This window comes from Pseudopipra pipra, chromosome 5 (assembly GCF_036250125.1).
Source record: "Pseudopipra pipra isolate bDixPip1 chromosome 5, bDixPip1.hap1, whole genome shotgun sequence".
Lineage (NCBI taxonomy): Eukaryota > Metazoa > Chordata > Aves > Passeriformes > Pipridae > Pseudopipra > Pseudopipra pipra.
Genome location: NC_087553.1, coordinates 61,915,038 through 61,930,741, shown reverse-complemented (window position 1 = coordinate 61,930,741; position 15,704 = coordinate 61,915,038). Strand labels below are relative to the sequence as shown.

The window sequence follows — 15,704 nt, the reverse complement described above, 5'->3', positions numbered from 1 at the left end:
GAGGGAACCTACTTGGCTAGCTGGAAGAATACTTTAAAATCTTACTATTATCAGTCTGGTCAAGGAGGTAAAAAACAAATAAGAAACCCCCTAAACTAGGAAACTAGGGAGAGTTCCTGCATCAGCCAAGCAGAATCTGCAGTGAAACATTAACTGAAAACATGGACAGCAGAGAAGAGGACCTGGCAGAGGCAGTTTGCCTCAAGGAAAGAATGAAAGAAAAATATGGTTAGGGTTGGCACAGATTTCTCTAGTCCCTAGAGTTCTTGCCCTGAAACAAAGGGCAAAACCCTTGACTGTGCCCATGTGGGCACAAATATTAGGGATGACACAACTCAGCTCTATATTGTTGCCTTCCTGACTCAAGATGAAGAATGAAGTGTCCAGGCAAGTAGAGTGCTACTGAGTGCAGGCAAGTTTTTGGAAATTGCAGCTGAAAAGTATAAGAAAAATTTGTGAAAACACTAGTCTAAAATATTAATTTCTTTTCCCCTGCTCTAAAGTCTGTAGGAGGGCAGTGTTTTTAAGCACACCTAAATTTACTTGACATGCCAGAAGAAGGGAATTCCACATTTCAGTCAGGCTCTAAAATGCAACTCAATAGCTGTTACTACCATACATGGACTTGATCTCAAATATGAGGAACCTCCCTTCAATTTTAAGAGGTGGGAATCACTCCTATTCTAGAATTTTTTTGACTAATTTAATTATTCAGGTTAATGTTTAAAGGTGACTAAGCAACAAAAACTGACCTCTGGCTTTATAACAACTTTACTTTAGGCTATACAGCAAACCTGTTAGGAATAAACACGTTAAATGCTGCCACAAAAATAAAAGTAGATGACCCAGAATGATTTTCAGCATTGCCATAGAAGCCTGACCCTCAGATCACTTGTCACAGCACCCTAAACCACAAAGTACTAGCTTCCTTAAACACCTGCTAATTCTGATGGATTCTATGCTTCACCAAGGGGTTTCCTATTGCTATCCCGTACTGGCCTCTCAGCTTTATGTTCCTTCACTGGCACTATACAGCCTTTTTTCCCCCCATGCATTTCTGATCAAAATCTCCCTCTCTAGCATCACACCAGGCATCACACACCACTTTACTTGCTAGAGCTACATAACTATACCTGCTACCAGAATAGTTCCTACAGTATGTCAGGATTTTTATGAACTTGCTCCACTGATGGCTGCAAGAAAAATTGCTGCCAGCAGAGGATTACTTACCTGTAGAGAGCTGGCAGATCTCCAGGCCCTTTGTTCCCTCAGTACAGAGGGATCAAGCACACTGCATCTCCTGATAACAATGGTGACTCTTGTCTATCAGACAGTCTTTTTTTTTCCCCACTCTCATGAGACACTGAGTGTTTTGGTGCTGCCAGCATGAACATGATGTCAATTCAAAGGCAAAGGCTGCTCAGCCCTTTGTGGGTGTCCAGGGTAAATGAGAGCAGCTGCTTGCTCCTGCTGCATGATGCTTTCCATTTCATCTCAGCTGCAGGGCTCTAGCAGCCATCAAAGTCAGCAGTATTCTGCATCAATCCCTCTCCCTTACAAAGGGAAACAAGTCTTATCCTAGTGAGCCAGAAGTAGACACGTGGCTAACTCTTACTTTTTTAAAGTCTCACTTGTTGTGGACTACACATTGCACTTACTGCCTGTTAGCAGCTCTGCATTTAGCTGTGTAGAACAGAGAGGTACAGCCCAAATTTCTACAAAATATAACCACATATTTGTGATTCTCTATTTTACCAGCCATAGTCCTGCCTGCTGTATTCTCTCTCCTTGTCTGGGGATGGGACACACTCGTTTCTTCTACAAAAAGTGTAAGGGAAAGTTTCAGCCCTAAGGGAAAAGTGTCTTTTTAAGTGCATATGAAGCTTAAGTTTTTGTTGAAACAATCAGTCATAGTGTGCTAAGCTTTCCAGCTCTTTTTCAGTTGTTGGCTAGACCTCAGCCATCAACAAGGCATATACTGATGTAATCCCTTCCTGCTCTCGTGTGTGCAAAAATAACACAACTACTATTTTATAACTAGGCCATCCCAATGACTCTAACAAGTCTATTGGTGACAAAGTAGACAAGCACATAATAAATAGACAGGAAAATAGTTCTGTAAAAAATATTAAAGGTTAATAAAAATATTTTAGCCACATCATGTGTAACCTTACATTGCAAAGGGTTATAAGATTGAAATTTAAATCTATAATTAGCAAGTTTTTTCTTAGGCAATATGAAAATAGAAGTTTTAGATTTTAGGATGAAATATGTATTTTAAATAAATATTGTGATGCAACAGTGATGCAAACAAGGACCCTCTGGCTGAAAGTCAAAATACGAGTGAGCAAAGACAAACAATGGCCCAAAAAAGAAAGCATTACAAAGAAGGTCCCTCTGAAAAAAAACTTGGTTCGACCTCTTACTCAAAGCAGTACTTTGATCAAGGGACAAATAATAATTTGCTTCAGATCTAGCTTTGAAATTTAAAATATAGCAAAAAAATTACCAAAACATCTAAATACCGATCTTTGTAACCTTATCCCAGTGATCCTATCTTATCTCACTATGATGAAATAACACATTTTTCTCTCAGATGTCTATAATTCTGCTAAGAAGAGAGTAACAGAAAAGGTCAAGCAGTCTTGACTTGACAAAAAAAATGGGAAAAAAAAATACAGCAAAGTAAATTTTCTTTCCCCAACTTTTCTCTGTCCCTCTCTTCCTAGCTATTCACAGTGATATAGATATAACATTACAGAACAAGCCATCTGTGACAACTATCAGCTTGGAGGAACCTTAGATAATAGAAGAACTCACTTCAAGGAGGAGCGAGGATTCAAAATTTAAAGTTAGTATTTGGAACAATAAACTGATGCAAGTGAAGAGGTCAGAAAGGACTCCTCAAAAGTCATTGTCAGCAGGGCTACTTCAGAGGCAGAACATCTAGCAACAGAACACTTCAAAATAACACCTTGTATTTCTAATCAACTAAACAAACTCAGTACTTTAAATCTCAACAGAAGCTTTGCATTCTCTCTCAGCTAGCACCAAAGCTTTGTAATTGCTTTATGTGCAGACTTATCCCAAGAGTCAAACTACAGCTATGGTTCAATGCAATTCTGCTGGGTAGAGCCTGGTAATAGAGATGAAGAAAAAACTTTGCATTCAACTTTTATTATCGATACTTCCAGAGAAGCTTCAAGACCCGGTTTCAGACCACTGCAGTGACAGGAGTCTACCCAGCCATAATTCATTTCCTAAATGAAGGGTAAGCAGTGTGGGGCTACTGGAATAACACATGTGCCATGGTCCACTTGCATTAACATCTACCCAAGCAAGGACACTGAGAGAGCTGGGTCAATCACTACAGTAAGAGCAATCTGTTTAAAGACTTTTGAGTGTGAAGCTAAAAACCATTTCATGGTCAAAACCATTTGACAGTTTCATCAGCCCTTTAGGTCACAGCCCAGTGTTGCTATATAAAAACCCTGCAAACAAACTCATTATAGAAGTAACTGCTTTCATATCTCATTTCCAAGTGCAAGAATAATATTGTTCTTCCTAAACCCTCTGCCCCAGTCTTTTGCAACCTGAGAGGCAGTTCTTAACAGGAAAAGGTCCAGGACACAGAGGGAAGGTTCTGAGAAAACTGCATTATTTTTCTGAGTGCTATACTTTTGGTGCAAGTGTTAAACTACATACTGCTTCTCTCTTTTCTTCCCTCAAGAGGCCTTAGTAAGGTGGGATAATACTTGGTACACGAGTAACCACCAAGGAAAGGCAGCCTGTTTTCTCACAGTAGTAGCATTGCTAATATTGTTAAACAGAAAACAGCAGAAGGTCATTGCTTTCAAATCCCCTATCCAGGAATAGGGAAGAAACAGAAGAACTTTCAGAAAATGACATCTCAACATTGCACTTCTTACCTCTTCCAAAAGGAAATTCAAATGACATTTTGGATAATCGTAAGTAACAAAAGCCTCCACTTTGGGCTGACAGAAGTGTTGGACAGCACCAGACAGCCATAGCCTGCAGGAGTGATAGTCCTCTCTACAAAAAACCCAAGGCATCACTGTGAAAAATCACTTCTGTAGCACAGGTAACTCATTCAGCTGGCAAGGTCAGCAGTAGCTAAAACCATCTCCCAGAAGCTACAAAACCAAGACATTTGCATCACTTACAGTAGTAAGGACCCAAGACACAATTTTTCAGCAATCATACAGCCTTTATTATAGCCTCTTTGGACTGTAAATTTACTATCAGAAAGTCAGTAGCTCTGACACGTGGAACAATTAGGATTTGTGTTTTATACACACTACTATGTCTATTTTCATCACAAACAGTTTAAACAAATCAAAACAGCTTGCAAACAGCTTGTTTATTAGATTTGCCATAACATTCATTCTGGACAATTCACACAGTCAGACACCTTAAGCAAGAAACCCACATGAGAAGACCCAAATATTATTTCCAATGGATGAGCTGAACAACATCAATGAAAAAATTATTCATATTCAGACATCTCCAGTTATGTTATTTCACACACAAACATTGTTCATGCACCTCGAAGGGAATACACAGAAGCTCAGGCAGTAGCAGTTACAATATATCAACTTTGATTTCTACAGTATTTATAAGAGTTTTGGGCCATATTTTATTTTTTCTTCCCAACTTTGCCTTCAGTGTTTAACTCCTCTATTCCACACATATATAAACCCTCATCTTATCTTATAGCTTCAGTATAAACTCATCCAAAAAATCTTGGATAGTAACAACATATTGAACACAGAAGTAATGTCCTTCCTGACAGGCAGGAAGGTTTGATACCATGATCTGAATGAAGTACCTGGAAACCTACATGTCATGGCTGTAACACTAACAGAGCTACAAGGTCTACTCAGGTGATTTTTGCAAGGTATTAGTGATAGGAAGAAACCAAATTGCACTTTTGCATGCCCTGGTTTCATTTTTCAGATAAGACTTGTTAGAACTCAACTCACCCATCTCTCCTATAAAGCTATATTAAGAACCAGAAAGGGTCAGCATCCAGATAACCTCATCATTTTGCTCTTCAAAAATTGTAATAAAGAGCTGCACAACTTCAAAAGGCATAATATATTGCAAGATAATTAAATGCTTCAATTGGAGTATGCGAGACCTTATGTCAAACCGTAGTACAAAACCAGAAGTTTTTATGAAGTATTATCAGTTATTACTGAAACAAATCCTAACGAATCTATGCTCTTGGCAGTGAGGTGTAAAAGTGGAAGCATTTTAAAGTATCAACTTGTTTTTATACTTCTCTTTCAGTTGGACTTTCAGAAATTCTGTTCCATTGGTTGTGCAACTTGGTATCCTTGTATACAAGCCAAACATTTCCTCCCCATAAAGCTGCATTAAGCAAGCCAAATACCTGTAGGGTGAGGGGAAAAAAGTGAGACTGAGTTTGTTGTGTTTAGTTGTTTTGCCTTTTTAAAAAAAAACAAACAATAATATGCCTTGCAAACCATAAACAGCCACCATTTTTGGCACCCTTTTGGCTTGGAAAAGACATTTTGACACTCTTTAGAGTATGACAAGGTATTTTAACAGACTTCTTTGGAGATCAGATAGTCGACTTTCTCTATCCTTTGCACAGAATTAGACAAATTCTTTTCAGTCACTCAGCACCTCCGCATATGCACTCCCTGAGCATATGATTAATTATTATTGGGACAATGAATAACAGCCAGAGCTTTGAAAAGCAGAATTCACTAGGAAGATCATACAATAAGCCTAATTTGCTCTGCTCTGAAGCATTCTTTCTCTGAACATGAGCTTTATATCATTGTATTACAAGGAACCTTGATTTGATGTGTAACAATTCTCACAGTTGATTAAAAATCTGGGTTTGGCACCAAAAGACAGCAGGAATCATAGTGTTTCTTCCTTACTTATATCAGCCAGCAAACCACTTGGGTGGCTCAGTAACATATTTTAAGGTGCTCTTGTCTACAGGCAAAAATAATAGGGAGTCAAATGTGTCTGAAAATGCTGCATCTAACAGCTCCAGAAATAGATCCTACAAGTTGATTATCTTGTTCCCTCAAAAAAATAAGTTTTCTTCTAAAGAAAAGAATTTGCTTGGTGTTTTACCACATTATTAATGGGCCTGAATGACTAATAACACATAAAGCAATTCTAACACAAGGCAATACATGTAATCAGTAGAACAGGACTCTCAGGTGCCATTTGTTATTTTCCAACACATTTATTGTACCCATATGGTGAAAGGCATACATACCACAGACAAGTTCAGAATTCCCATGCTGGTCACAGAAACAAAATTACATGTTGTTCCTGGTGCTTTACAAGCTTCAATTCCTGGAATAATGTTGGCCTCCGTGGACATTTTGATGTCAGCAAGTGCCTTTGCCCAAACAAAAGTACTGACCATCCACAAAATGGCTATCAAGACACTGATAGCCAAGTCCTACACATGAGAAGTATTTGTTAGTAGGTTAAAAAACACAGGAATATACACAGGAGCAAGGCAGAGACAGTATCAATTATATCCAAATTATCTTCATCAGTGCTAATGATCACAAGCAAGTTTAGTCATGAACAATGTTGCAATTACAGCACAATGCTGATGATCAGGTACAAAACCTTTGCGTCTATCAAACATAAGCAATCTTATCCTTCATAAGAAATCTGTTTCTAAAAAATCAGATGCCTAACATTTACATTATAAAAATTTAAGTCAAAGTTCAGTAAAAGTGGGGGTGACAGGGGAGAAGGGGCAGGTGATTTAGATCTGGCCTGAGGTCGCTGGATCCATTTCTGAGCGTGCTCTGAAATTTCCCATTCTAGGCTTCGATATTTAAGGTGACTAAAATTCACAAGGTAACTACTTCCCTCTGCTAATTGCATCTGCACAGCAGGTGCTCTACACAGGGAAAATTCTCAGAGATTAACAGTAGAGGTCCCACCTATAAAATAATTGTATATTCAAATACATGATGCAAAAGAAAAAAAGTTGTGGTGAAGACACTGTTCACCTGAGAAAGTGAAAATTCATTCCACTCTGCTTCAATAACTGCATAAGGTATGATGCCATAGAAGTCCAAGGGCTTTGGGCCCCCTTTTCTGCTGGAATGCTCTAGCAACTAGTCCGAGATACTTGTGCTCACACGCCATGGAACTTTCAGAACTACTGAATATCCACAAGTTATTCTTGCATTAGCAGTATTCCTCATCTCTTTGTGGTTTGAAAGTCAAAGCATTAAAATATCTTAGTATTACTTACAGTTAGTGGAAACTTGTCATTTTGCTGATACACATGGTTGTATCCAATATATACCACAAGGGTAGCCATGCAGTAGAGGAACACCAACACCCCAAGTGTAACAAAGAACTGTGCAGAAGAGGAGAAGTTGCCCACAAGATGGACGTCAGTCCAAGTACCAGCACAGCCTTTTGGGTCTGGTGCACTAAATTCAACAGTATTCAACCTGAAAAGATTATATCCTTCATGTAGTTAGAGGTTGTTATACAGTAGAAACTTCATGCTGTCATGCTTCACAATAACAGTGCTTAAACATTCCGGTTGCATAAGTTTACTTTATAAGATTATTTATATTTGTATAATGTAGCAGTTATACAACAAATATTTGTCAAGCTATCTGAAGATTGTTCCCTATCCCATGCTGGGATCTACAGTAGTAGCTTTAGGAGAAGGATCCTAATCTTATTGAGTTGAACTAAGAAACTCCAATTTGGAAGCAGACTTAACAACATTATTTTAGACTGGCAATTAAATAAGGGGATCAAGACTTAAAAGGCATAGTTGCATTACAGCTACAGGAAAATGCAAGCACAGAAGTTGAGTAAAACTCATGTGACTAGCAGTGACCACTCAGTAACCGGCACAAAATCATTTCAGATCCCCACTCTTCCCTCCGAATGCTGTTAACAACGCTGGGCTTTGTGGCCAAATTCTATACTTTCATAGTGGTTTTTGCTGGGTGGCTTCTGAATCCATTTCAATACTTATGTTGATTGAACACATATGAAACACTGACCCTGTGCTTGTTGCACTTGTACAGCTGCAAGGGCAAAGAGGAAGCTTCGTCCTCCTGCTCCAGAACAGGAGCTTGTCTCTACAAGAGCACTGCAGTGACACTGGAGTATTTAGTTTTTCTGTGCCCAACACCCTCAGGAAGCTAATGGTGGAATAAACTGAGAAGTATGTATTTTCCTTTCAGTCTTTGCAAAATTGTAGAATAATGGCACATCCAAAATAATCTTATCTAGGCCTTCAAAGCAGATACAAATTGATGAAGAATTGGGCTGTTAAAATTAATTGTATTGTTCTGCCTACTAATTACTTTCTGTAGCATTCATGCACTGCTAGACTAAAGCTTAAGGTAGAGAGATACAAAGCAGTAACACAGCCTATTGCCATTTCTACCTGCTTCTTTCCATAAAGCACGAACAGCTACAGTGCTTTGAACAATTACAACTAAATATTTATGTATTGCTCCTACAGAGCAAGCCAGAAGTTTCACATCGTCATTTAGATATATACAATAAGTACATAATCATAAGGAGACAGATGGGGAAAAAGAGAATAATACATAATCACTGAGTGACCACCACAGAGCTAATGCTCACCTGAATGGATAAGCAAAAGCAGCTGTAACTGTTTTGTTTACCACACCTTCGCAGGAAACTAGAAGGGTAGTTTTACCTTGAAAGCCTCCACATGTGGCAAGAGCAAAAATGGCAAAGATCTATAGGAATTGATACACAGACACATTAGTGCACATCACTTAAGCTCAAAAGAAAAACTCTGCATTCAGCTGAAACAACTAAAGATGACAAGAAATAGGGACAAAGCTAGTAAAGCTCAAATATGAAGTGATATCAAGAAGAAAATTTTGAGTTTCTGTAACCCAAAACCATGAGCAACACTGCTAACCAAAGCCCATTTGAAAGCACTTTGTGTTTATTTTTAGTCGTACAGAAAAAGTCTTTTGTCTGGGTTTTTGGTTTTGTTTCTTTTTTAAATGCTAACAGCCAGCACAGTATTTCTTGCAGTTGATCAGGGAAATACTTTTACAAGTCTCAGATATCCATAACTGTAAGTTAGAGTAACCAGAAGGTACATGCTCAGAGTATCACACATCAACTTAACTCTGTAAGTAGCTCTTATTTTCCCTTTGGTCACTGGCCAAACACTAAACCCCTGATCATCAGAACATGCAACACACAGCACTATAAGGTACTGTAACACACTCGTAATTAACACATTGAGTTTATGTATCTGCAGAAGTGTTTTCTTCACTGCCAACCAGAGGGCTTGGCTGACAAGCAGCCTCGTGTTGGACGCTCACTACCAGCAACTGGGGATAGAGAGGTGGCAGCCCATTAGCTCACACCTCTTTGGCTCTACCCAGCTCAGGCACAGGAGCAAAGCCAGGCCTGGGGAAGGAGAGGAAACAGCCCCACTCACCCACTCAAGGACCTTAACAAAGCCCAGAGCCTCCAGGAACATGCTGAAGTCCACTCTCAAGCCAGCCATCCTAGGAGAGGCAAGCAGGAACCAAGACAAACACCTACCCACTATAGCAGCCTCAGCAGCACCTTTTTATAAGGGCACCCCATACCCCTGCCACACCCCCTCACCTGGCAATGGGGATGAACCCACCCACAGATCCCTCAGCTGGGGCTCTTCAGCCTCAGACCTTTCTGTGGGCTGGGGAAGTGGTGCAGTGACTGTCACAAGGGGGAACAGCATTGGCCATTTTGTGCAGTGAGTAAACAGTGACTTCTTCCCCATCCCCTTCCTCCACCACACACTTTGGACAATCGTATGTGCCATACTTTGAGCTTGATGATTTGATGGCAAACAAGGCAGGGGCACTTGACAATTCATATGTTTGCCAAAATCTCATCAACTACTTTTTTAATTTGTGATGTGATTTGATTGTGATTGCTTTGTTGCTGATGTGTTAATCACCAGTAAAAGTGAAGAGCTAGAACTCATGCTGAAGAAGGGCTGTGAGAGAGGCTGTCCTCTGCCCTCCTCCCTGGCCAGAGAGCCAAGGTGACCATGGACACAGCACTCACTGCTGCAATTTCCTGGCTCTGCTTCAAGATCTTTTAGAAGCTTCTTCAGGGATTGCTGGGGGACTCCAGGGAACCTTCTGAGGAGCATCAGGGTGTCTGGTGATGCTCTAAGGAAGGGGTGGCTAAGGAAAGCTGTGGCTGCTCCTGGTAGAATCTACCTGATCTGACAGCTTATAGGAAGATCTGTGAGCAGACCCTGGCCAAAGGGTACTGGGAGGTTTCATCCCAGGTGAGCCCTGTTATTGCCACCAGGCAGCCTTGCAGCAGGTGCCAAGGAGATGCCAATGGAAGAGCTGGGTTGAGTGCAGCTCCTGGGTGCAGTTAGTGGGTGCAGCAGCTGGTGCTGAAGGGGGCCAGCAGTCTCCATGGAGCAGCAGATGCGTGCTCAGCTGTGGTGGTGATGTGCTGCGGGTCACGGGGATCAGCTCTCCCGGGTGCATCAGAGCCTTGGCTCAAACTAAACTGCTGAGGGCTGGTGCAGCTCTTCAGTCCCAGGGCTGACAAACTGAGGTGTTTTATGGACCTGTTACTGATAGGTAAGGAAAGACTGGTCAGGACTATGGAGACTGGGGTCAACTTCGACTGAGCTTGCTCTGTGATGGATGTTACTACTCTGAATAAGTCTTGGGAGGCCAGCCAAAGGTGGGAATACATGAGGAAGCTTCCCAGCTGGGGACTACATGTGAGAACAATAGCAAAGATTCAGTGTTTCAGCTGGCCTGAGGCTGCACTTGCAAAACATTGGCAAGAACTCACACAGTTCAAGGAGGATTTTTGACCCTAGCTTTCTGTACAATGACCAAAAGAGGTGCTGACATCTGCCTCCTGCCATGGGATCCCGGAGGTAGTCCAAGCCAGAGCTGTGGAAAGGAGGCCTCTTTCCTTTCTTTCACTGCTTTTGTTATATACATGAATCTCACAAAAAATCCCCCATCCAGAGAAGCAGTGCTGAGGGTTCAAGCTACCTTGGTTAGCTTAGCTGCCTGGATAGCCAGTGCCTATAAGGAGTAAAACAGGAATGCAAAAACAGGGACAGATGAAGATGAAATATCTCTTTGCTTATCTTCTCCACATCCTTCATGTTGAAGAAAATCTGTTCCATATATACATGCAATATAAAATCTTAGTTCAGCCTAAATCAACCAAGCAACTCCCTGCCCTTTCATCCAACATACCTCTGTAATTTTTTTCTCTTCCTTCCCTCTTCCTCATATTCTATTTAAATCCTACAAGCAATGTATCTCCCTAAAAACGCATATAGACCCTTGTTTGATTACTCTCCTTTTCCACTTGTCAGTTAGTTAAAACCATTTCATTATTTAAGGCATTCTTAAAAAATGCTCTTTTGTTTTTTTATATGTTTTATATGTTTTTTCTCTCTCAAGTCTTCACATCTCCAGTATGGATGTACTCTGAACTATATACAGTGTTCTAGCTGTGGGCTTATTAATTCAAAATTGGAAAAGACTGTTAATTTTTCACTCCATATAACTTATCTGTCTACTGAGGTTAAAAGTATTTTGGAACATTTTTTATAGTGGATTGCATTCCAAGGTGATATCAAACATTAAAATGTAGGTAGTCCTTCCTGAGAGTTAATTTCATAACCTGAAACAAATTCTGGATCAATCTCTGCAAGGAAGAGTTTAAGCAGGAAGACTGTATACTGTTTAGGAGCACCAAAAAAGCCTATTACAGAAAAAGAGAATTATTTTGATTAAAAATCAGCTTGGCTTAAAGGAAAAGTGACAGAAGTATAAAAAATATAGAACAAATGTGAGAAAGGAGAAGCTGATAATAATATAAATTGCAGAAGAGTGATAAGAAGAAAAGTGATAAGAAAGCAAATGGATCAAGGGACCAGTATATGGTCTACAGGCTTGCAGACAACAGCTATGCATTTTTGAAACACAGGAGGACAAGAAGAGCTTATATCGAAGTGAACAGACAGAGATGATGGAATCACCTTAAAAAAAAAAAAAAAAAGAGAGAGAGAGAGAGAGAATAAGGCAGGAACAGCCAATATTGTATTCTGTATTTGGGAAAAAGCAGGACAGTATTAATATGCTAATCATGTAATAAATCCTTTCCACTCCACCATGTCTCAGGGGAGTGCTGAGTCACATCTGCTAAAGCTTCTATATCAGTTGTCAATACCCAGCAACCCCAGCTTGGACAGGGCTGATAAAGGAGCTCTCTTAATATGAACAATAATTGCCGGTCATCTATGAAACACCGGTTAAGATCCAGATGTCTGAATGCTAAGGCAATATAGGCCTATCCATTTATCTCTATTCCTGAGAAAAGAGATGGAGTGACTGATGCAGAACCCTCTTGATAGAGAATTAAATTAGAACAATACAGTTAATGTCAAGCTACACAGTCGTTTGGAAGTCAGTTTTTGCTGATTAGCTGATGCTTAAGCTGATCAAAAGACTGGGTTGATAATAGTTGACACTGCAACATAATTCCAGGTTCTGGGAGCTTTTGGTGGATATTTGATGACTCTGAGAGGATATAAAACTGATGTAAACACTGATTTAATTAGAAAGTAGGTACCTGATTGCTCTTTAACTGAAAATCAATATTATTAGTGAAAAAAACCCCTGTTTCTCAATATACCAGGTCCCATCCTCTGGAAAATAAAAAAGGACAAAGGTGTTTATATTGCTGGTCTCATGGTGTCTGACAAGGCTGTGGAAAAGGCCTGTGGGATTCCTGGCTGCCCCAGAGACATGTCTGCAACAGAGACAGCAAAGTGGTTGTGCCCCTGCGTGAGGAGTGAGTGAGCTTCCCCTGGAGCACCGTGCAGGTCTCATTTACTAATGCTTGTGGAAGATTAATTCAAACTATCTGGATGATTAAGGGTCACAAAGACCTCATTTTCTAAGAGTGAAAGAACTTGGGTGGTTCAGCAAAATGAAGGGTAACTTCAGGTATTACTGCTGGCTTGGAGTTCACAAGGGAGTAGACACAGAGAAGGCAGAGATTTGTGCTAAAAGGCAGATTTACCAAAGGGATTACTGCATGTAATCAAAGAATATAATTTATGTTGAACATAAAGTGTGAGTATGAGATTCTGGAAATATGTTCCAACAGAAGGCAAACAATGAAAGAAAATTTTTTTAGAAGGAGTTCAGAATATGTTGCTTGTGACAGCAGAGGAAAAAAAAGATGGCTCATGATGTTCTTAGCCCATCCAATCCCCTAAGCAATCCAAACACGGGAGTTCTGAACTCTGTGTTTATAGATAAAGCAAGAGTGGGTGATTAAGTTAATACTTATCTGGCAGGGGAGGCACCATTGCACAGGACTGCTCTGTCCACAATGCTGTCTATTTGGCAGGTCTGGAAACTTCAGGTGGAAAAAATGCTTTTCTTCCTCCCAGATTAGATAAATCTTACATGCCACATAACTCTCTACAGGTAGTTTCTGGTGATGTAATGGGCTGCATTTTGTTAGCTGTTTGTCTGTGTTCTAGTATCTAAATAATTTTATTTGCTTGTGCACTCTGATGCTTTAAATCTTTCCTCTTTAGACCTGTGAACACATTTACCGTTCCATTTATTTCTCATTGCCTGTCTAATAAAAACACGAAGTTACATTGTTCCTTTTCCCTGACTTTTGTAGTACCCCTTTGCCTTTTCTCCAAGACTTTGGAAATCACTGTTTAGTGTGTTTGATCTTTGCTAAAAGTCCTTGAGATATATTCCACTGCATGTGCCATTTGTCTCTCCTATCCAAGCAGGTTTTAAGTTCTGTAGTTAATACAAGTTAAATTTTCTGAGATACCGTATCAATTTTTTTAAAACACCCAAATTCTAAGTATTTTACGCTGCCTTTATTTAGTTTACTCACAGCAGCTTAGTTACTTCTGAACTATTATGGTGCTTATTAGTACCCTTACTGCCTTGAAGTTTAATTTTCTACTACTGCATGTGTAAAAATTCTTGTTATTCTCCTTAATTCCTGAGGAAGCCACTGAAGGGCAGATAATCATGTCCCCTACCGTCCACATTTCTGTGTGCATTTCCAAAGGGCAAGAGAGAAAGGAGCCCTTCTCAGTGAGGCAGTAGCTCCTCTGGAGGATGTTTCAGAGCAGAAGTTTCCTGTAGCTGCTCTTGCCTCCCAGGCAGTGTGATTTCCATAGGGGATCACAGTTTACAGGCGAATCCTGTGGCTTAATTTTCATAGCTCATCACTCTGTAGGTGTTAACTAGGTACTATGGGACCTCCCCTTTACAGGATGCTGGGGTGTGCCTTGTTCTCTGAGTACACTCTGGAAAGTAATTGCTGAAGACAGAGTTTTGGAGGATAACAATTAACTCTAAAAGACAAAGAATATGATGCATTCAGTTGGAAAAAAATGTGTAAATTGCACTGCGGAGTTATGAATCTTCAGGCAGAATTGATTCAGCTGCTTATTGAAAGGGTTTGTCTGGGCATGCTGGGTGGCTGCAGGTAGAACTGTGCAGAGTCCTGTTCTACCATCTAGTGGCGTATTGGGACAGTGCACAAGGTTGAAATTGCCCATTTTCACCATGAGGTTATTATTAATTTAATAAATTATTATTAATTTGTGTTCGTAATTTCTGAAACCCAACAGAATTTCTTAGATGAAGCGAAGCCATTAAGAATGGCTGATTTGAAGTGGAAAATAGGTGGAAAGGGGCTAGAAGGTATTCTCTGCTGCAGTCAGAGCACTTAAGGTTGATGTGGGTTGTCATTAGCACCTCTGAATATACACTAGTCTCACTGTGCTTAGTACTGCGTGTGATCTGTACCTTACAGCAAAGCACACCTCTGTAGTGCTATTATTAATTTACTTTTTGATGAATCTAGAAATCAGAAAAGCCCTTCCCTTTTCCCTCTCTTCATTTTTTTTGACAGTAATCTCTGAGAATTAATCTAGTAAATTCAGTTTTGACCATATCATGCTACTTCAGGCAATATCTGTCCATCACACTTCAGCCAACTGCTGGGTTTTCTGGTGTTTTATGTGCTGCTTGGTTGGCACTGACAATTAAATAAACATGCTCCATCCATGGCTCCGCTGTTCTCTGCAGGAGGTTATACTGTCACACGTTTGAACTGATCAGAACGAAAAATAAACCCGTAAGTAGAATTTTTTTGTCCCAAATGGATGTGAAAAAAGCTTGTGCTGGCACAAAGCAAGAGGTGGTTTGAGGCAACATCTCAGGAGTGTTCAAACACAAAGAGGAGAATTTTGCTCCCAGCAGAAAATGCAGGGTAGGACAAAATCCCTTGCGAGTTCCCAAATGTGCCAAATCGGGCTCCTGAACTGGACTCAAGGTCAGCTCAGGGCCTGTTGTAGAATACTGACTCTCAGCATTAAAGAAGTTTTAAAATGTGTCCATTTATTTATTGGATGATTAAAACGCAGCATCCACTCTACATGCTGCTATAAAATTGTTTGCATTTTTAACCAAATCTCATTAGAAGTTTATGTATAATTAATTATACAATTGAGCTGAATGCATTACTTTTTTTTTCCTTCTTTGTTTTTCTTGAAGGTTCCAGATTTCCCAACTGTTGACAAAGGATGTGTTAATGACATCATTATGAAG

The 15,704-nt window shown here is 40.0% G+C and overlaps 1 protein-coding gene across 2 annotated transcripts in view; it reads right to left on the bottom strand.

Annotated features, from left to right (window-relative positions):
- Window positions 1-4,194: 4,194 nt before the first annotated feature.
- The window catches only part of SYPL1 (synaptophysin like 1), a 28,332-nt gene continuing 16,822 nt past the window's right edge, over window positions 4,195-15,704 (bottom strand). Inside the window, exons 1-5 of one of the 2 annotated variants that reach the window (XM_064656335.1) lie at window positions 9,500-12,090; window positions 8,659-8,777; window positions 7,292-7,496; window positions 6,287-6,475; window positions 4,195-5,416 (exon numbers count right to left, since the gene is read on the bottom strand). In XM_064656335.1, the coding sequence (XP_064512405.1) occupies window positions 5,297-5,416; window positions 6,287-6,475; window positions 7,292-7,496; window positions 8,659-8,777; window positions 9,500-9,568 (702 nt within the window). In that variant the 5' untranslated portion in view covers window positions 9,569-12,090 and the 3' untranslated portion in view covers window positions 4,195-5,296. Of the gene's footprint in view, window positions 5,417-6,286; window positions 6,476-7,291; window positions 7,497-8,658; window positions 8,778-9,499; window positions 12,091-15,704 lie in introns of those variants that run through there. The other variant, XM_064656336.1, reaches the window with a different exon arrangement.